We start from the raw sequence: 23,226 nt of genomic DNA on the forward strand, positions 1-23,226 counted from the left end.
GAAAAAATGAAACTTTAATTTAGGATTTTATTGATTAGATAGGTTTGTTATTATAGAAGTGGTTAATATATAGTCCTGTGTAAAAGTAACAAGTTGAGGCTTTAATGTTACTATTTTCTGTTGTGCTAAAAAGCATTGGAAGTCAATGCTTTTCTTTTTTTCCCTTTTACCCTGCACATTCTCCTCTTCCTTTTTAACTCTGCTAGTTTCCCATTATTTTCATTTTCCTTTATATTTTATATTATGATAAACTAATAAAAATGATATAAAATTGAAATAGCTATTCCAAGGCAGAATCACTTTTGGGATATTTTTAAATTATTAAATGGTTATTTTGAATGTATTTTGAATCTGAAATGTTATGGACAACCCTAAGAAATAGATGCTACAATTCTTTATTTTGGGGATTCATCATTAAGAATGGGAAGATACTGCACATATCTAAAATAACCTCTTTTCCACCATCACAACTATTGAGAAAAAAAAGGATTTATCTAATTTCAAGTCAAAATATATTATTTACAGGTGGGCAAACCTATGCAAAGAACAGCCAGATTTGGATTTTACCTGGAAAATATATTCCAGGCAGGAATATTCTGAGATGGGAGATAATGGGGAAAATGCAATATCAACAGTACCAGGTAAAAAAATATAAAGCGAAGACCAAGGAAAGAAGGGAGTACTGATAGTATTATGCAAAGAAAGGGAGCAAGCAAGCATAAATAAATGTACATTAATTGAAATAATAACTAGTGCTTAATATTACTTGCCTCTAAAATAAAGTTACCTATTTAAACATTAATTTCCATTTATCAAGCAATTTATCTCATTACATACTCTCCTTCCTTTTACTATAAAGTAGCAAGAGGAAATAGTAGTTAATTGCACTGAGAAATGAAATCTAGGACAAGAATAAAATAAAGTGAAGAAGTAACTGACAGGAAAATAGAAGAAAAAAATCCAGTTAGGGCATTTATATAAAACAGGATCCCTATTATAAAAAGTATCACATAAACTAGACAAATATCTTATAGTATATAGTAATTAATCTTCAGGCCAACTTCTAAGTTTTGAAAGCCAGATCTTTGGATCCTTTTGTACTTTATCTAATTTATTTCTTTTCCAGTGCTTCTTATGGTCTAAATGACCTCTCCTAGAAAAAAAATCATGTCCAACTTGAAGTTACAGGAAGTTTTCTATTTATGACCATAAGGGAGCCTGGAATTTACATCATAGCATATAATGGTCATAAGTTGATGCATTCACGTGGACCAGTTTCAGAACATTTTTTTGTAGTTGTTGCTAAGTGAGTCAATGAATTCTATGAGTAATTTTTCCCCAGAAACTGACTGAAAAGGCCAGCTTCTGGCAAAATGGCAAAAACTGTCAGATTGTGTCACGTGACAATGAAATGCTGCAAAGGTGAAATCAGTTACCAAGCATCCAAAATGTGATCACATAACTGCAGTGGGATGCTGCCAACAGAACATCAGAACTCTGTCATAAGTATCTTTTGGAAGATCCATTGTAACTTCAAATAGTCACTAAGCAAGCAGTCATTAAATGAGGACTACCTATTTGATTAAAAAAATGAAAAAAAATACCAAGAGCTATATTAGAGTTGCTCTGCATCTTCATTTGTGAAGAGGTCTGCAAACCCTGGGGGGTGTTGGCTCTGCTATCATCCATCCCCAAAGATAAATCCTTTCTTGGAACTTTAGCTGCTTCATCGGTCATGCCCATTTGCTTTTGCCTTCTACGTTTCTTACTCCACAGTTCATGGCAATCTTGCCATAAAGGAAGACTATCAAGAAAAGAAATTACAGTTATTCAGCACAGAATAGTAACCACAAGGACCTTGAGTATCAAAACTTAAAAGAGCCAACTATGAAAGAGAGCTCAAGAAGCCATTATCTGGAAACAAGAGGGGCATGTCAACCTATCAGCCAGCTGACAGACCAAACCAGGATTTGGTCAAAACTGTAAGGTTGTTGTTGTTTGTTGCAGTTTATGCACAGAACTTAGTATTAAGTACTATGGATATTGACATCCTGGGGGTACCTCTGCTGTTATTACTAAGGAGCTACAAAAGACTTAATATGTATGCTTTTAACTCTGTATGCTTTTAGCTAATAATGCTTAAAAAACCCTTACTTACTGAAGTGTTCATTGTCTCTGGATCAAAAAGAACTAATTACCCCGGCACCTGATCACTGTCTGACACTTTTCTACTACTACCTATTACTTTCAGAAAATTAGGAAAAGGAATTCCACTAATTCCACTAAATGATGTGTGCGTATTGTCTTATCATAAAATCTCATCTTTTTTTCCAACTATGCAAAATAGGCACTCAATCACTAAGTTGCTCAAAGCAAATGGGAGAAACTTGAGCACATCCTTGAACATCAGAGAAAATAAAGTGCTTGACTATAAGTAGGACTCATAAAACTAGTCTAGTTGTGTAAGATGAAGAAAACTAATTCCACCACTCCAAAACCAAATTTGGAGACAAATGGAGCTGATCTTGATTCCATCATTTTCAGTTAAATAAAACATGGACAAAAACCAAAAGACTGCTATTTGTTAGCTAAACTTATTGCTGTTTTTAAATCCTTTGTTACTGAGACATTAAGAGTTCAGAATTGTGTGAATTATGTTTTCTAAGAAGGCTGACAAATACAAAGGTGTGCCTTGGGTAGAGAATGCATATTACAACCCACTGCTAGGTTGTAGACTTTTTCAGATAAAGTTTGAAATATTTTCCAGATATATTTTTGCTGCTAAATTCACGTGATATGTTGAAGTTAACCTACTGAGAATGCTTATTCCTTCACTAGGCTCAGTTCTATGGTTGTTGGTATTGTAAACTCTTTAGGAAATTAATAAATGCAATTTCAACAGTATGCTCATACAATGCAGTCATAATATGTAGTAAGCTTTGATCCAATGTGTGACAAAAATGACTATACAGGTGAAACTCAAAAAATTAGAATATCGTGCAAAACTTCATTTATTTCAGTAATGCAACTTAAAAGGGGAAACTAATATATGAGATAGACTCATTACATGCAAAGCAAGATAGTTCAAGCCGTGATTTGTCATAATTGTGATGATTATGGCGTACAGCTCATGAAAACCCCAAATCCACAATCTCAGAAAATTAGAATATTACATGCAATCAATAAAACAAGGAGTGTACATAGAACAATATCGGACCTCTGAAAAGTACAAGCATGCATATGTACTCAGTACTTGGTTTGGGCCCCTTTTGCATCAATTACTGCCTCAATGCGGCGTGGCATGGAAGCTATCAGCCTGTGGCACTGCTGAGGTGTTATGGAAGACCAGGATGCTTCAATAGCGGCCTTCAGCTCTTCTGCATTGTTCGGTCTCATGTCTCTCATCTTTCTCTTGGCAATGCCCCATAGATTCTCTATGGGGTTCAGGTCAGGCGAGTTTGCTGGCCAATCAAGCACAGTAATCCCACGGTCATTAAACCAGGTTTTGGTGCTTTTGGCAGTGTGGGCAGGTGCCAGGTCCTGCTGGAAAATGAAGTCAGCATCCCCATAAAGCTCATCTGCGGAAGGAAGCATGAAGTGCTCCAAAATCTCCTGGTAGACGGCTGCGTTGACCCTGGACTTAATGAAGCACAGTGGACCAACACCAGCAGATGACATGGCTCCCCAAATCAACACAGACTGTGGAAACTTCACACTGGACTTCAAGCATCTTGCAGTGTGTGCCTCTCCATTTTTCCTCCAGACTCTGGGTCCTTGGTTTCCAAATGAGATGCAAAAATTGCTCTCATGAGAAAAGACTTTGGACCACTGAGCAACAGACCAGGTCTGTTTTTCTTTAGTCCAGGTAAGACGCTTCTGACATTGACAAGAGGAATACGACATTTGAAGCCCATGTCCAGGATCCGTCTGTGTGTGGTGGCTCTTGATGCACTGACTCCAGCCTCAGTCCACTCCTTGTAAAAGTCCCCAACACTTTTGAATGGCCTTTTCCTGACAATCCTCTCCAGGCTGCGGTCATCCCTGCTGCTTGTGCACCTTTTTCTTCCACACTTTTCCCTTCCACATAACTTTCTATTAATGTGCTTTGATACAGCACTTTGGGAACATCCAACTTCTTTTGCAATTACCTTTTGAGGCTTTCCCTCCTTATGGAGGGTGTCAATGATGGTTTTCTGCACAACTGTCAGGTCAGCAGTCTTCCCCATGATTGTGATTCCTACTGAACCAGACTGGGAGACCATTTAAAGGCTCAGGAACCCTTTGCAGGTGTTATGGCTTAATTAGCTGATTAGAGTGGGACACTTTGAGCCTAGAATATTGCACCTTTTCACAATATTCTAATTTTCTGAGATTGTGGATTTGGGGTTTTCGTGAGCTATACGCCATAATCATCACAATTATGACAAATCACGGCTTGAACTATCTTGCTTTGCATGTAATGAGTCTATCTCATATATTAGTTTCCCCTTTTAAGTTGCATTAATGAAATAAATGGAACTTTTGCACGATATTCTAATTTTTCAAGTTTTGCCTGTATATGTAGCATCTGACTTCTGCTAGTAGAAACAAATTTTATTTTGTGAAAAATAAACTCAACTAAGAAACACTTACTCTGGTGGAGGCATCTTTGAAGGGTCCACATCTCTCAGAAATTCACACTGAAGTGCCTGTTCTGCTGTGCAGCGTTTGCTGGGATCAAGAGCAAGCATGTAATCAAAGAGATCTAGTGCAGCTGCAGGAATACTGTAAAAAAAAAAAAATGGAAGTCAAGAAAACAAAGTAATGTTTATTCAAAAACATTAAAATTTGTCCTCCCTTTCAGACTTAGCATTTAGAGTTATATTGTTTCATTAACACAAAAAAAACTGACATCTTTTTCACATAAACTAATATGTTCAGTTTTAATGCTATACTATAAGAATCCATACATGTTATCTATACAATGCCATAGATAACTATGGACCAAAAAAATGTAAAAATGGTATACTGGGCAAAAGTGATTTGCTTGACCAACAGCACAACCTGAACTGAACAATTAATGAATTTCATATGAGAAATGTAGATGAACTGATGAATAATCAGCAGACACTCAAAGGGGAATTGCTCTCAAACATGACATTTCACAGGAATACATGGGTCATGTTACTGATTTCTTCATTATCAGATTATACAAGAGTTCTGGTTTTTGTGCCATAGTGAATGGTCACAGGATTATGGAGCCCCGCATCCCACGGCTGATTTCGTCCTGCAAGGAACCCTAAATGGGTCTGATGTCGCCCCGGAGAAGCAGCATAGAAAAAGGGGTGCTCCATTGATCACGGAATGACAGCAGTTGTTCCGTTCAATCTGGGGGAAGCCCTCTGACCCGGCAAGAGAAAAGCTAGCTGCACATCAGCGTCTAGCCCAAGCTACTTGTAGCCTAAGTCCAAGAGCACGAGCCAGAATAACAGTGAACAGCATGCTTGGAACTGGTGAGAGTATCGATCTTCTTTTTCTACTCTGCAATTAAGTCCCTGGGAAAGATCCCCAAAGTAAGAAAACCTCCCAAAGTGAGGGAAGGGGACTACACCCCCACTCCCCCATAGACAAAAATGGCGAATTAACTTTTAAGGGGGAAAGAAACATACAGAAATCAAATTTAAAATACTACAGTCTGGCTAAATCTAGAAACAAAAAAATGCTAAGATTATACTCTAAAGGGTTTTGATGAAATTATTAAAAAAAAAATAAGAATAATTTCTTGCCTGAAAAAGCTGGAAAGCAAACAACTACTGATACCTAGTGGAGAATTAGAATATAGCACATTAACAACAACACTCAAGAAACAAAGAAAAATCTGTTCCCTTTAAGAAGACAGCTGCTGGGAACAAAGAAAAGAATACATACTGGGCCAGATATAAGATTAGAAAGTGTCTGAAAGAAAAGAAATACTCTGATTGTCGTCTAAACTCAAGAAAAAGAACACTTTTGATTTTTGACTAATCTTTTAGGGGGGAAGTTACAGGAAGGATTCAAGATGGCTAAATATATCAACTGCAATTTTGACTGGTTGACAACTGACCCCAAATGAAAGAATTGTTACAAAACATTTATTTTACTGAAGCCTTGAGAATTGGAAATGCAGTGGATTATTAAAAACTATATATAAAGAACTATACTGTTTGGATTTTGAGTTTGGCTGGTTTGGCAAGGCTAATTACAGAGACTACGGTACTGATGATGGATTATTTGAAAGGGGGAGACAACATGGATATGGCATAGTTATCAAAAAAAATGACAGAAAACCACATTTAATACCTACTCCTGAAGGACTCAGCCTGGAATATCAAAAAGACCTCCAGAAGCAACATTTCAACATTTCAAATACTCTCCAAGAGGAAATTTATGTAATGCTATGACAGATACAAATAACAATAGCCTTAAACCACAAGGAGATTAAACACGACATAAATGAGCGCATTTCTAATCTAAACTCACAATCAAAAAATACCCAGAAAATGATGATAAAGAATGAACAAACAAATCAGATAACAGAACTAAACTAGAAAAAAATGACTTAATCAGCAAAGCTACAAGTGAAGAGAATTATAATTTAATACAAACAGGAAAAAACTTAAAAGACTTGGACATAACAACAAAAATGGAAAAAATACCTTATTTATTAGAACGTCAAAATAAACCTGAGGATAAGAAAGAAGACTTAACAAAATGGACACTGCCAGGGGAATCATTGTTTGGGAGACAAAAAGCATATATTTTACGTACTGTCTTCTCCACTCGCAACACTTACAAAAATACAAGAACTTCCTGGCAAGCCGAAAATATCATTTTGGAAACTTATTTGGCAAAAGAAGAAGGCCAGAGACAGATTCAAGAGATTTGATTCACCCTAACAGGTGGAGTATTACACAAGCAAATACTTGTTTGAATACAGTTAAATGAACAGAAAACTTTGGCTATCAAGGAGCCTTACAATAAGAGGGATTAGATATACAAGTAACTTAGTACTTTTGATAATACATAAAATGTAAAAATATTGGGATGATGTATGTGAATGAAAATTTTGAAATTCAAAGATAAATTCAGTTTGAAAATAATTAGGATTAAGGAATGATTGAAATATTGAGGGGAAATTAAGCTTAAATAAGAACTTTGAAAAAAGGAATATATAGTGATTTTACAAATTAACTTTTACAAATATAAGTGAAATATAAACCGATCAAAAAAGATGTTAGAGGTAGATATCATAAGATAAGCAGTATTTTTATAACATGAAATATGAAAACATTAGGACGATGTATTTAAATGGAAAATTTGGATAGTTAGATGTTAAATACTGAGAAAATTATGACTAAGAATTTTTTTGAAAATTAAGGAGAAATTAAACTTAAATAAGATTTATGAAAATAGGATATATGGTGAACCAATAAGATGATTTTTATAAAAATAACACAAGCTGATAAGAAAAAAATGTCACACATGGACGCTATTATTGTTGGTACAAACATGGAAGAAAATGTTCATATTTAATCATTTATGCATTGAAAATATTAAAAATTATATTTGTTTAAGGTTGAAGAAGGAGAATACATTTGGGAGAAGAGAAGATCAAAGAAATATACTATTAATCAATATACTAATTATAGAAGTATAAAAATTGTGTGTTTTTTAAAAAAAAATTATGAACCAAAACAACACACTGTACACCAGGCACTAAGGATTGTTATTGTAAAAAATCAATAAAACTTTTTTTAAAAAAACGATTGTGCAAGATAGGTTCTTTTCATGCTTAATGGCAGAGATGAATGCCATAAGAACTGAGATTTGCCAGCAACTATTACTATTCTATAAGAATAGAAGTCAGGAATTTCCAATTCTTTACAACACTGTAACAGCAGATCAAATATGGGTTCATAATTATGATCCAGAAACACATTGTTAGTCAAAGCAGTATCATATAGAACTTCACTCATGAGGAATAAATTCAAAACCCAAATTTGGACCAGAAAATTCATGGTTCCCATTTTGGGGGATGTAAATGATATTTACATTTGATCACATAGATTTCTTGGAATCTGTCACCAACACCCAAAACATCCATTAAAGAGTTCAGAAGTAAAAGAAGGAAATTTTGTTATGATATTTTGCCAAGAAGCAATTGCAAATGCCATATTTTCTCAATATAGAAGGAATATTTTATTACATCTTTTTTTACTCAGAGGCAGAATGGACTACAGATTGGAGAGATAGGATATGGAGTTATTTTGCAGTGGCTTTAAGATGCTCATCCATCACTGACAGAAGTGTGTAACAAATGATGGAATTATGTAGATAAGTAAATACAGATAAATAAACGGCTGATTTCAAGAATTATTTTCCTGTTACATTCATTAAAATATCCTTATTTATTTATCATATTGATATGGCTACCCATCTCACAAGTTACTCTGGGAAGCATACATCACACACATAAAATAGTGTTTGTCTCAGAGAATATCAACTAAATAAAGACCATTTTTCAAAATTGTTTTTGAATCATACAAAAATATGTGTAGAGACCTAAGAAAATGGTTTAAAGTAAATATTCACAACCCACATAAAATAAAGACTAAAACATTCCTTAATCTCTGAGAAGGCTTGGGAAAAGCCTCAACTGGATGAAAGAGAACATAAAACACAAGCAGAAGTGCAAGATTGTATTACTATAGCCTATCCCAATAAAAGATAGTTCCAATCTTTCTGTGGTTTCCTGATCTAATCTACTTTATAGGGCTGTCAATAAAGACAGGAATACCTTTTAATGTTTATAAATTCTGCTTCAATAATACATAGATACAGAATACAAAGATCATAAAGAACAGAATAAATTCAAGAATAGGAGAGAAAACATATTATATTTAAATAGTTAAATTCTTACAAAGCAAATTCTTCCCTCAGTCTTCGACGATACTGCTTCTTTGGTTTCATGGTATTGAAATATGCCAATTTTATAACATCAGGCCATACTGCAGGACAAGGACTCCCACATATGCGGCTATGTAAAAACAATATATGTCATAAAATAAACAAGTACCACAAAGGCTATTGAATCAAACATAGATTTAATTAAAACAATGCCACTCAAATCTACACAATTAGAGATACTTAAAAAAACCAAATTAACATTAAATTGTAAGAATATTCCACCAGTAAAAAATTTATGTTTGCCTAGTAAAACTATAGATTGTTGGCTACAATATTTTCTCTTCATTGATTGAAAGAAGACAAAAATTGTAAGTACTTTAAAAGCACCATTCAATTTTCTGAGTTGAAATCTATAATCTACATTGTTGCAACTCCAGTTCCTCACTTTTCAAAGAATAATTTGTTCGTGTAAAGTTCTTTTTATTTTTGTAAAATATGGCAAGTAATATATTTTAACTGGACTGGGAGAAATAATTGGAGGCTATTTGCTGAAAAGTACATTTTTCAGAGACCTAGGATATACTGACCTTATCAGTTCCAGCTGAGCAAGTTCCTGATTTGCTTGAAATATTGGCTTTTTAGTAAAAAGTTCACCCAGGATACATCTACAAAAACAGAGCAAATAATTCTAGGAAACTATGGGTCCAAACTAAACGTCCCTAACCCAAATACATTTTCTTAGGGGAACGAAACACTGCTCAGCTTTATGGTATCAAATTATGCAATTACCCTTAATAACACTTTCCTAGAAAAACTACTCTCAGCTTAAAATATATAGAAAGCCAAAAGTTCGAGAAAAACAGAAGCAACTCCTAAAAAAACTATATTCAGAAAATATTTTGAAATCTTTGAAAACCCTACTTTATTTGTAGTCCTGTTTAACTGCATTGCAACTACATTCTAATGGCCTCATTAACTCCATTAGGCACATACCATTTTTCCTTGAAAATAAGACCCGGACTTATATATTTTTTTTGCTTCCAAAAGATGCATTAGGTCTTATTTTCGGGGAATGCCTTTTTTTCCTGACACCTGCCTTGCCTCATGGTGGTGGCACCAACAGTCCCATCATGCAGGAGCCTGTGTGGCCACAACCAGCCCACTTCTGCGGCTGCTTGTAGCTGCTCACGGCAGGAGCTGTGACGTGTGCCGCCCCAATCCGTCACGAGGCGATGCAGGTAAAGGAGGGGGTGGAGCTGCCCCAGGTGCCCCACACCCACTTAGCTCAGGGTCCACGCAGCCAGACTTCCCACATCCCGACAGCTGCCTTGCCTTGCAGTGGCAGCACTAACAGCCCCATCCGGCAGGCGTGTGCATCGCTGCCGCTGGCCCACTTCTGTGGCTGTTCAAAGACGCTTGTGTCAGGGGCCACATGGTGCATTGCACCATCGCCACAAGGTGAGGTAGGTGGGGGCGGAGCTGCCTCGGGCACCCTGCACCTGCTTACCTCAGGGTCCCCTCAGCCAGGCCTCCCAACCTGCCTTGCCTCTTAGAAATCCAGGGCTAAATGGTACAAAGGCAGAGGGGCAGATGGGGCAAATCTGGTTCACCAAATTTATTTTTTTAAAAAAAAGGTGGGCAGTGATTCCCTTTCTTCCAACATAGAACTTGCAGAGCCACAGTCCGGAGTTTTCAGCGGGCCAAGTGTGGCATTCCAGCCCTTTGTATACAAACCACACCCACAGGCAATCTTCTGAAGCGGCCCCTGCTTCTTCTCACTTAAAGCTGGCAGCCGGCTGGGTTTTCTTCTGGCCTTCCTTCGCCCAGGCCAGCAGGAACTGTTGCATGTGCTAGTGTTTTGACCCAGCCTTTGCAGGTAATGAGAAACCGCTTACTCACAAGTAAATAGGGTTCACATTGGGTAGACAAAATCAAAAAGAAGTCGTCATAAAGGAAAGTCTTCTCCCCTTCTGACATAGGGCACGAACAGTCTCTGTTCACTTGAGAACTCTAGATAGAAAGTCTTTCAAATATTAAGCCAAGCAGAAACAGTCCCTGTTCACACTGGCTGAGGAAAATTAACTACCTAATAGTTCCCAGCAGGGAGCCTCAATGGAGCCTCAAATACAGAGCAAGTACTCCCAACAAACCTGGTTCTGGCAAAGGAATCGGACTTGATTGATGTACCCTGGGAAATGATCAGTTTTCTGTGACAACAGGCCACTCCTAAACCCCTATTTATTTCCCAGCCAGGGAGGAACTGGCTAGCATCTATGACTTCTTTTTCCTGAGAGCCAGTTTATTGTGTTCCATTGCTCTCCTCTCCTCTCCTCCCCTCTCCTCTCTACACATACACCCATCTGTTCCTCCCCCTCACTCAGCTCAGGCCCCAAAGATAGCTCTCCCCTTGGATACAGATGGATGGCCCCAAGATTCTGCTTCCTCATCAGAGCCCTCCAAAGGTTCTAAGTTAACCTCCTCCTCTGCCAGCCGATGGACCACAACACCTAGAGAGAGCAATGTCTCGGGCAATGGCCATTCCTTGGAAGCCGAGCCCATTCACCGTTCACCCTGCCTGCCTGTCACCCCTTAAAACACCCATATCTGCCCTGCAAAGCAGCTTTGAAGTCCTCCTACAAATTTTGGGCTATGCGGGGACTGAATCAGAGTTTCACTCCTAACATCTCCCATGCCCAGTTGATCTTGATCTCTTGGGAGGCTGTGATGCTGCCGGCCCCCTTCCTCTTCCCTTCCCCATTCTGCATTCACCCTGCCTGCCTGTCACCGATTATGTTCAATTATGACAAGGCCATCGCCTTCCTAGGTGAGTGGGGCCCCTTCTAGAGCCTCATCTTTCTGTTCAGCGTCAGCATCATTCCCAATAGCTACATGGGGCTATCCGCTGTCTTTCTTGGCAGCCACTCCTGAGCACTTGTGCTGGGTACCCACTAACACCAAACTGAATATGGTGTGGGTCAAGGCTAACATCCCCCTGAAGAAACACAGTGGGTGGCAGGTGTAGAGCCGGTGCAGGCCCTGCTCTATTTCTCCTCTGGGAACCTGGAGCCTAGCCTCAATGTCAATCTCAGCCATTGTCACCAAGGTAGGCAAATGCATGCTGACATTTGGGGTGGGGGGAGATGAAGGGGGATGGCAGCATGACATCTTCCCAAGAGATCAAGATCTATTGGGCATGGGAAATGTTAGCTTAGGAGCAAAACCCGGATTCAGTCCCTGTACCCTGCAAACAAAATATGTAGGGTGACTTTGAGGCTGCTTTGCAGGACAGACGTGGGTGTGTTGAGGGGGTGACAAGCAGGGAGGGTGAATGGAACCTGCCAATGAATGGCTGTGGTCTGTGACGCCGCTCTCTCTGGCCTGAAGGATGAAAGAAAACCCAGCTGGCTGCCAGCTATAAGTGGGAAGAAGCAGGGGCCACTTCAAGAAGCTGCCTGTGGTATGTTTTGTAAACAAAGGGCTGCAGCACCACACTCGGCCTGGGCCACTGCTCTGCAAATTCCTGTGCAGAAGAAAGGGAATCACCGCCCACCTTTTTTAAAAAATAAATCTGGTGAACCAGCTTTGCCCCATCTGCCCCTTTGCCTCTGTACTATTTAGCTCTGGAATTCTAAGAGGCGAGGCAGGTGGTGGTATGTGGGAGGCCTGGCTAAGGGGGCCCTGAGATAAGAAGTTGCAGGGTGCATGGGGCAGCCCCCACCTGCCTTGCCTCATGGTGGCAGCACTAGCATGCTGCACCACATGGGCTCCTACTGGACAGGGCTGTTGGTGCCACTGCTGTGAGGCAAGACAAGGTTCAGGGCATGGGAGGCCTGGCTGCATGGGCCCCGAGGTAAACAGGTGCAGGGACACGGGGCAGCTTCACCCCCACCCCCTTTCCTCGTCCCACCTTGTGCAACCAGACGATGGGACAGAATGGGCAGAGTCTTAACCAGGGCTTATTTTTGAGGTAGTACTTATATTAAGTGCTCACCTAAAAATCATGCTAGGGCTTATTTTCGGGATACGTCTTATCTTCAGGGAAATATGGTACTGCTGTTGTATCCAGTCACATTTTATGTGCATAAGTATAAACAGGGACTGCACTCCTTTTCAGGACAATCTAGAGATAATCTCCAGCAACTGTCAATAAAACAATTGCTGCTACGGTGTAATGTATCCTGGTCTCTGGTTCAAATGTACCCTTAAAACATTATACCACATTATCTGTACCTTTTTCCAAATTACTTTGCTGCAAAAAGTTCATTAGCAAAAAATGCCTCACCCACAGCTCCAAACATCAATGGCAGGTGTGTATCGTTCCTCTCCTAGCAGAAGTTCAGGGGGACGGTACCATAAAGTGATAACTTTGTTGGTATATGGGCGACTGGGGAAAAAAGAGAATATTTTTGCATTTGTATTCAAACATAATTTCCCATTAAACATTTTTCCAAATCATGTTATCAAAAAGAATTAAATCATCCTATAGTCTTCAAGCTTACTTTTCAATAGAATTACAGATTTCTTTCCCAAAATTTATCTTCCTAAATTGGTACTGAACTGTTGGGAGTCAAGTGAAATATACATTTTATTATTATTTTCTACACAACAGCATTAAATAAAAGCAACCATTTTTTAGCTTGTGTTTATCTTTATATGAATCAAGTTCTTCACAAGAACTTAGGATACCGTAATATATTGGCAAGATCCAAATAGTATGATGTTTTGTAACTGACAGATTGAATGCTTAAATGTCAATGCGTAAATTCTCTAAGTACCATCCAAGATTTCTTGGTACGCCACCCAGCATGCCAATAAACATTAGGACCACCACAGCCCATTTATGCCATAAGCTTTCCGTTTTGATTTTCAGATCTTGATACTTTTGTGACCTTCTCCAATTTTTTGTCCTTTGTTTTATTATTGCCTGGTATTGCTACATCGGTTATTCCAGTTTCTTCTTTGCAACCATAGTTATATCTGATATGTTATGAGCCAGATAACGCACCAGTCTGTATTCTGAAAACCCACAATATTTTAACCTGCTATTTTCAAGTACTTTTTCAATTATATTTTCCCACCAATTTTTCATTACTGGCACATGATAATTTTTGAAGGTGTTCCAGTAAATAATCTTCGTAACTACCTTATGTCATTTATTATAACTGTGATCACAGATCATTTGAGCTAGATATATGTTTTACTGCATCTATTGCCTATTACACAATTTGTACTTTGAGCCATTTGACAATTTTTCAATTCTGGCCTTGACAACATTAATTTAAAGAACTTGCGTTTGAGCAAACATACTCAAAGCCTTCAGTTTCTTTTTTAATCTTCCAGTTCTAAGTCACTGTCAGGATTTATCTTTATCTACTTTCCCCATGATCTTTGTAGATGTAACGTAAGTTACATTACAAGTAATACTTTTGCTTGCCAGAATTTTGTTCATTTCATTAAATTATTTTGATACACTTTTTGTTTTCTGTACATCAAAAGTTTTTAACTTGCATCAATGCTTCATGACTTTTACGTATTTTACATTTTTATTCAACAGTTTGACATGAAGTAGTTGACAGTTTGACATTAAGTAAATGTATTATAGTTAATCACACAGGCAGCCAGATGTTTATACTGGAATTGGCATTTTTATCCACCTATTGAATCCTTCCCAAGGACCTGGGATGGCCAGGTGTTGGTGTTTTAGGGTGTTAAGTTACTGTCAAAGGATGTTAGCTGATCCACATAAATCTTTAGCAACTGGCCAATGGTAACTTTGTCAATGCTGATGGTGTTCAAGTGATGCTTCAATTATTTTGGGATTACATCCAGGGTGCCTATTACTATTGGTACTACCTTTGCTTTCTTTTGCCACAGTTGTTCTACTTCTATTTACAGGCTTTTGTACTTTGTGTCCCCCCCCGTTCTTTCTCTTCTCTTCGATTGTCTCCATGTCCACTATCCAAACTTTTTTGTCTTTCTTATTTTCTGTCTTATTTGTAATCAGCCTGTGATCTTCTTGCAACAGCAAACTAGATAGTTCACGGTTTCTTCCATTTCTGTGCAGAGGCTTCATTTGCTGTCTGTGGCTGTCTATTCAATTCTGGCTTTGCATGCATTTTTTCTTTAGGTTTCATTTTGTGTGGCCAGAATTATCCCATCTCCCTCCCCCCCCCCCCCGCTATTCTTAGCCATTGTCATGTGTTGTTATCTGCTATGCCTATTTTTTTCTATAATGGCTGTGTGATGCTTTGCCTTGTCATGGCTATTTTCTATCATTTAGTCTTTCCTTTAGGCCAGTTTGGCCTCAGCAAGCCTTCCTGGTATACTACCTTCAGTACATCTTCTTCACTGTCCTTCAGATATTCTTCCAAAGCACTTTCTCTAGTGTACTTGCAACATTCCATGTGCGGTGCAGAGAGTGGTGAGGATGGCTGAAAAGATCATTGGCAGTTCCCTTCCTCCCATCCAGGACATAGCACAGAAGCGTTGCTTGAACAGGGTCCACAAGATTGTCTGGGACACTACTCATCCTCTTCACAACCTGTTTTCCTTGTTACCTTCTGGGAGGAGGCTTTGTGGTATCCGTAGCAGAACATCCAGATTCAGCTATAGTTTCATTCCATACAGCATTAACCTTGTGAACTCTCAGTCTTCCTCTTTCCGTTATATATTCAAGTTGGACAGCATTTAATATTTTATTGTTATGCATATGTAGGGGTGTGGGTCTATACATATATTGTATGTAGAATGTTTTGGGGGATGTCATGTATGTGTGTCACTTTGAGAGCAGGCAACTAAATTTCATTTTTGATGTGCGCCATTGTGGCCACAGTAAAAAATGACAATAAAGATTATCTTATCTTTTCCTGAAAAGCTGAATCTGTCAACATCATCGCATTGACAAAGGGCATAATTCATTGTTATTATTTCCCAGGGTTTTTTTTCCTGTATGAATGTAGTTCACTATTCCATATGCATATATATTGCAATTGCCCGGATGTTAATCACCTTGATAGTATTTCCTCCTATGAGTTTGAACTTTTAAGATCTTCCTCATTCTTCCTATTCCATCTGCACATATATTGCAACTGCCCAGATGTTAATCACCTTGATAGTATTTCCTCCTATGAGTTTGAATTTTAAGATCTTCCTCAGTCTCACTGTTGTATTCATTTCTGGCCTATATGACTTCAGTGTACTTAATATTGTCAACTTAAAGAATACCGAGGTATTTGTAATGACTGTCTTCAGCCAGATTCTTGAAGTTATTTCCATAAGGAATTGATTGTTTCAGTATTCACCATTTTCCCCTTTATATTTATTTGATAAATTTATATGGCCACCCAACTGATTCTCAGTGAGTCTGGATGACTTACAAGGATAAAAGCTCAATAAAAAAAGAATTTAAAAAAATAGCACTTTCTTCAAATACAATTACATTTTTACACAAAGTAATTGAGTGACCTATGATTGGTAATATTTCCTTAATCAGTTTCCATGGAAGAGTAATTCTGACCTCAGAAAATGATGTCTTAGTATGTCACTGCTATTGGTCAGATTTCCTTTCAAACTAAGATTGGGGCTGAATCAATTTTTGCTGCCCAAAGCAAAAGCCAATATGGCATCCTATGCTATATACAAAATAAGTCAGCCTGTTAAATCATATTTTACTTCAACAATGACTGTAGGATAGCCTAACACCAACCACTGAGATCAAAAGTAAGTTTAGGAAATATAAATCGTCCGATCTGGCTCGGGAGTTCATGGCTTCCATGGCAGCCATGGACCTGTTGCAAATAATCTCTGGACCGACTCATGAGAGAGGCCACACCCCAGACTTGGTGTTCTTGTCTGGACGGTGGCGCGATGATATCGGTGGGGGTGCCACGACTGTCACGCCCCTGTCATGGACCAATCATCACCTCCTGCGGCTAGACTTCCCCTTTGCCACCCCCCGCCGTGGATGTGCGGTGCCAACCAGATGGTACCGCCCTAGGCGCCTAATGGACCCTGATAGGTTCCAGGCAGCGCTTGGGGACGCACATGCACTCCCTGCTCACAGCTCGGCGGATGCCTTAGTGGAAGCCTGGGAAAAGGCAGCCACGGAGGCTCTGGACCGAGTTGTACCCTTGCGGCCTCTGACCCGGCGCAGATCCCAGCGAGCCCCATGGTTCACCGTGGAGCTCCGGGAGATGAAGCGTCGGAGACGGGGCCTAGAGAGCCGTTGGAGATCCAGTCGATCCGAATCCGACCGATTGCGATTAAGAATCCTCACCAGGTCTTATCTCGCTGTGATAAGGGTGGCAAAATCCAACTACTTTTCCACCCTCATCGCGTCCGCAGACAACCGCCCGGCTGCCTTGTTCAGGGTGACTCGCTCCCTACTGAACCAAGAGGTGAGGGAGGAACCCTTGCAGGGTCGAGCCGAGGAATTCGGTCAATATCTGCTGGATAAAATTGCTCGGATTCGAACCGGCCTGGACTCCAACTGGGCTGAGCTGGAAGAACAAGGCATGGACAGTCTTGTCGACGTCATCTGGGAGGAATTTGATCCTGTGACTCCTAAGGAAGTGGACAGGATTATGAGGAGGTTGAGCTCCTCCACATGCTTGCTGGACCCGTGCCCTTCCTGGTTGGCATATGCAGCTCGAGAGGGGACACGAGGCTGGTTCCTGGCGGCCATCTCCGCTTCTCTGAGTGAGGGTCACTTCCCCACCGCCTTGAAGGAGGCGGTGGTGAGACCTCTCCTCAAGAAGCCCACCTTGGACCCATCCTCATTGAATAACTTTCGTCCAGTCTCCAACCTTCGCTTCCTTGCGAAGGTTGTTGAGAGCGTGGTGGCGCACCAACTCCCTCAGATCCTGGATGAAGCGGTTTATCTAGACCCGTACCAATCGGGCTTCAGGCCGGGCTACAGCACGGAGACGGCATTGGTCGCTCTGATAAATGATCTCTGGAGAGCCCGGGACAGGGGCCATTCCTCTGTCCTAGTCTTATTAGACCTCTCGGCGGCTTTCGATACCATCGACCATGGTATCTTGCTGCGATGCCTCAGGGGACTGGGAGTGGGAGGCACGGTTCTGCGTTGGTTCTCCTCCTTTCTCCAGGGTCGCTCGCAGTCGGTGCTGGCAGGGGGACAGAGGTCGACCCCGAGGCCTCTCGCTTGCGGAGTCCCTCAGGGGTCGGTCCTCTCGCCTCTCCTGTTCAACATCTACATGAAGCCGCTGGGCGAGATCATTCGCAGCTTTGGAGTAGGGTACCATCAGTATGCTGATGACACCCAGCTTTTCATCTCAACTCCAAACAACATCAGTGATGCCCTCGACGTGATGTCCCGCTGCCTGAAAGCGGTCCGGGAATGGATGGGGAGGAACAGGCTTCAACTGAACCCGGACAAGACTGAATGGCTGTACGTACCGGCAAGCCAGGATACTCAGAACATCCCATCCCTTAACATCGGGGACAAGTTACTACCCCCTGTTGATAGGGCCCGCAACCTGGGTGTCCTCCTCGACTCGCAGCTCTCCCTGGAAGATCACATAGGAGCTGTGACCAAGGGGGCCTTCTCCCGGGTTCGACTAGTTCGCCAATTACGGCCTTATCTGGACCTGGATGCCTTACGTACAGTCACCCATGCTCTTGTGACCTCTCGCCTAGACTACTGTAACGCTCTCTACATGGGGCTGCCCTTGAGGTCCACTCGGAAGCTTCAACTGGTGCAAAGTGCAGCAGCACGGACACTCTTGGGAGCCTCCCGATACTCCCATATCACACCTCTCCTCCGTGCGCTGCACTGGCTTCCGGTTGCCTTCCGTGTGAAGTTCAAGGTGCTAACAATGACATACAAAGCCCTACATGGCATGGGTCCGGACTACCTACGGGAGCACCTTCTGCCAATGTCAGCACCCCACCGTCCTGTGCGCTCCCACAGAGAGGGCCTCCTCAGGGTGCCACCGCTCAAGGAATGTCAGCTGGTGGCCCCCAGGGGGAGGGCATTCTCAGTGGGTGCGCCAGCCCTCTGGAACAGCTTACCAACCGAAATCCGGATGGCCCCCGACCTCCGCACGTTCCGGCGCGACTTAAAAACTTACCTGTTACAGCAGTCCGGCCTGGCCTGATAGCTCGAATTGGGGTCTCAGTTTGTTTTTTACTATTGTTTTTTTCCCCACTATTGTTGATTCTGTATACCTAACTTATTCTGTACACCGCCCCGAGTCCCTCGGGAGAAGGGCGATTTATAAAAACAAACAAACAAATAAATAAATAAATAAATAAATGAAGCTACCACTATATTATAATGAGCCCCTATTCTTCAAGGGTTTGCCACTGTTTCTCTTAGCACATGGTATCTTATGTAGAAGACTGCACCTAAATAGCCTTATATTATGATGCATAGAAAAATATTTCATTACAAAATAGAATGTAGTACATTTAGTACAGTGGTGCAATGCAGAAAGATTTTTACTAGAGTCCTCATTTAGAAAGTGCAATTGGAACTCACAACTTGCTTTCTAAGCAAATCAATCACTAAGTGAAAAATAACATAATCGCTATTGTGCTTATAATTTTTTTCCTTTAGAGAATCAGAAGGATATGAACCCAAACAGCCAAATGAACCCAAGCAGTAGGGAAGATTTCCATAACTAGACTCACAAGGAAGTAGAGTAAAAATGCAAATCTCCCCTGACCTTTGGAATTATCATGCTGGCACTGGTATGCTTATTTATATTTATTAGAGATGAAGGGATTGCAAGAGAGTAAACAGGCAAACTATGAGGAATATACACTGAAATAATGGTTTTGGTACAGACTGTTTGCCTTAGGAGCAAAAAAAACCCTACTCCTTGGTGTGAAATTGGTTTTGTTCTAATCAACTAAATAAGGTCACAAAGCTGAGCTGGTTAACTTGCCATTAGCATGTTTTAGGGATGTGCTGCACTGCAGAGAAAAACAGCTCAGGAAATGATAGCTTCTTTAGGTAATCTCCCCACTCTGTGAGAGTGGAGTAAAGGAAAAACAAAAGAGATTAGGCATAGGACAACAGGTACTAACTGGTTATAATGGAAAACTCATAATTAAGAGAGATACTGTATTCCTCATTAATGCAGGCATTGGTTCCAAAGTTACTTTTTCATGACTGTCACAACTGTGAAAGGTCACAGTCCAAGGCAGTCACTAAACAAGGACTACTTGTATCTTCATGATAACTAGGTGATTCGAGTTAATGCACTGGTGCTACCAACTAATTATCTCCATTTACATTCTACAAGAATCAAAGATTCATGTTTCCAGTTTTATTCAGATTTTTACACTGCATCTGAAGTACCGTTACCAAAAAGGTATATATTTTTAAATTATTGTTCAAAGCCATTACAATAAATTAAACAAAACTGTGCAATACACTTTAGATAATATTGAACAAAGATATCACTGTGGTGGAACACATGCCAGTCGCAGGAAGGTGGGACTCTTTTCCAGCTAAAAAGCATGAAATCTTTGGTATTTAATAGTTATAAGTGTTTTAATCTGGCAAAATTTATGTCTACAGGCAAACAGCAATAAAGAAACTACTTTGAAATAATTCATGTTGTTCTTGCTTCCTTTTCATATTATGAAAAACAAATCCTATAAAAAGAACTATAAATTAATGTTTGTTAATTTAAACCCATTGATTGAAATTAGCTACCTTAAGTATAAGTTTGAAGCTAATCTGGTGTAAACCAACTTAAAATTAAAATGTTTAAATTAAATGTTAAATTTTAGTTCAGATTAGAAAACGTTAAAATAATAAGTATAACCACATCCTTAAAGGCCATGGAATATTTTTTTTAATTCAGCATCTTTTATTACATTTTAAAGTTTTGTTTATGCGATATTTTCAGAATACTTCCAAAACAGAGACACATCGTTTTAGATTAATATTAAACTTACCTCTCTTCAGAACTGTACAGTCGAGCAAGACCAAAATCTGCAAGCTTGATCTGCCCTCTAGTGGAAACAGTAAATTTTGTTTGATGTACAATTGAATAATATCCATAGCAATTATATTTAATTCAATTTTAAGGAATTATTTTTTGCCTTGGACCCACACAAAACTCTTTGCAATACAGTCCTCATGCATAAAATTCAAAACCTAAGTTTTACTCATGAATTCTGCTTCTCATGGTTTAGATGCTACAAACATGCAGTCAAAAATGAGAAAAATAAAGCATTACAATGTAACAAATCATTTTAATACTTAAAAACATTTTACTGTAATAAGATTAAATATCCATTGATTTCTATAACTTAATGCTGCAATTATCAATATTTTTAACACCTACTACATGCCACTTTTTCACTATTTCTCAAACTGCTATACACTTAAAACAATATTTTAAGAGCACATAAAATACAAATATAATAAATATTCACAGTAGAGCAGAAAAATGTTTCTAAAAATTACTATAGAATTTACACGGATGGTAAACTAGTTAAATCCAACAGTCCCTACCAGAATAGGTTTTGCTGAACAACACCAGGAATGGCACTTTAGCATCCTACTGTGAACACTGGGAGACTATAAGGCAGGGGTATCAAACTGCCGGCCCGCAGGTGGGATGCGTCATCCAGAGGTTGCGCCCACCCCATTGCCGGCAATGGCAAAACCATCCCAATACCATATATACATGGTATGTCATTAATCTAGCTCTATGTGCCTGTACCACTATGTACAGGTGGGGGAAAAAGGTTTCTTGGGAAATGAAAAACACAATCCTACTACTCAAATCCAGCGATTCAGTACACACGGGAAATGTCTTATTTTTGTCATAATTTATCGATCCTATGGAAGATACCTAACATCTCTAATCTTAAAATTAAAGCAGAAGGCTTCTGTAGAAGACTTACCGGTTGGATTTAGCCTAAAAGTATTCTGATTGTTTAATTCATATTAGTTATACATTCAAATAAATGAAATGCTGAAGTCAATATTAATAATTTTCAATATCTCCAGTATATTTAACCAAAAAAATGCACCACATGTGCCAATAAAATGTTATTTCAGTATTGGAAAATGAATTTACAAACTACATTTTGTTTCATTTCTAAATTTTGGAAATATATTTTTTAAAAACTGGATGGTTACCTGTTGTTTAGTAAGATGTTAGAACATTTAATATCTCGATGTAAGAAATTCTTCTTATGACAGTAATCTAAGCCTTCCATCAATTGCCTCATGAAAGATTTAATATGACTTTCATCAAAATGAACTAAGCCAGATTCCAGAAGCCCCATGAGATCATGATCCATATATTCAAATACAAGGTAGAAAGCACCTGGAAGAAATTAAGATAATTTATATATCTAGTTTTATTTAAAGAATGTCATTGTTTATTGAGATGATAGCTGTAAATCTTGCTTTGCTATCACAATTCATATACATATTACCACTTTTTAATCCATATGCAACATAATTTCCCTGAATACTTTGTAGGAAAAGAGAGGACATGTAATTTTTAAATATCCTTATCAATCATCTTAAAAACAATACAAAATATATTCTGATTTAAGAATTTATTTATAAAATCACAACAAAATGAGCCTTGGTGGAGCAGTGAGCTAATGCCTCCTTAAGTAACACCAGCTGCCTGCAATTAGTGCAGGTTCGCATCCCACCAGGCTCAAGGTTGACTCAGCCTTCCATCCTTCCGAGGTAGGTAAAATGAGGACCCAGATTGTTGTGGGCAATAAGCTGACTTTGTAATAATGCCGCTTGGGGGGGAAAGCCCTAATAAGCAGGTATATACATAGAATGAAGGCTACTGCTAAGTTTGTAAGCCGCCCTGAGTCTTCGGAGAAGGGCGGGATATAAGTGGAATTAAAATAAATAAATTAAAAATTAAAAAGAAAAGGAAAATAAGTATTTCTAAGATGGATTGATGGAAGAAAACTGAGATAAAGTAACAAGGAAAACACAAGTGGTCCTCGAGTTACAACCACTTATTTAGTGACTATCCAAAGTTAACAAAGGGACTGAGCCAGTAGTACTTATGACCAGTCCTCAAAATTCTGCCTATCACAATACTCCCATATTTATGGGATCATAATTTGGGCACTTGGCAACCAATTCAGACTTACGATTGCACTGCCCCACAATCACATGACATCATTTGTAATCTTCCCTGCTGGTTTCCCACAAGCAAAGTCAAAAGGAAAGGTGGCAGATAAGGCTGCAAGTTGTTCCTGTAAATTGCTTTTGCCATTTTTATTTCTAAGGAGCCTATTACAGAGTATGAGATCCCAGAGTCATATATTCAACTT

General features: G+C 39.4%; 1 protein-coding gene across 2 annotated transcripts in view; it reads right to left on the reverse strand.

Moving 5' to 3' along the window:
* The window catches only part of CDK13 (cyclin dependent kinase 13), a 52,299-nt gene that overhangs the window by 6,580 nt on the left and 22,493 nt on the right, over positions 1 to 23,226 (reverse strand). The window contains exons 6-12 of one of the 2 annotated variants that reach the window (XM_083378270.1): positions 22,052 to 22,241; positions 20,857 to 20,913; positions 13,208 to 13,309; positions 9,513 to 9,590; positions 8,939 to 9,055; positions 4,633 to 4,764; positions 1,605 to 1,804 (exon numbers count right to left, since the gene is read on the reverse strand). In XM_083378270.1, the coding sequence (XP_083234396.1) occupies positions 1,605 to 1,804; positions 4,633 to 4,764; positions 8,939 to 9,055; positions 9,513 to 9,590; positions 13,208 to 13,309; positions 20,857 to 20,913; positions 22,052 to 22,241 (876 nt within the window). The remainder of the gene's footprint in view (positions 1 to 1,604; positions 1,805 to 4,632; positions 4,765 to 8,938; positions 9,056 to 9,512; positions 9,591 to 13,207; positions 13,310 to 20,856; positions 20,914 to 22,051; positions 22,242 to 23,226) is intronic. The other variant, XM_083378271.1, reaches the window with a different exon arrangement.

The sequence above is a fragment of the Vipera ursinii genome (genome assembly GCF_947247035.1).
Source record: "Vipera ursinii genome assembly, chromosome: Z".
Taxonomy (NCBI): domain Eukaryota; kingdom Metazoa; phylum Chordata; class Lepidosauria; order Squamata; family Viperidae; genus Vipera; species Vipera ursinii.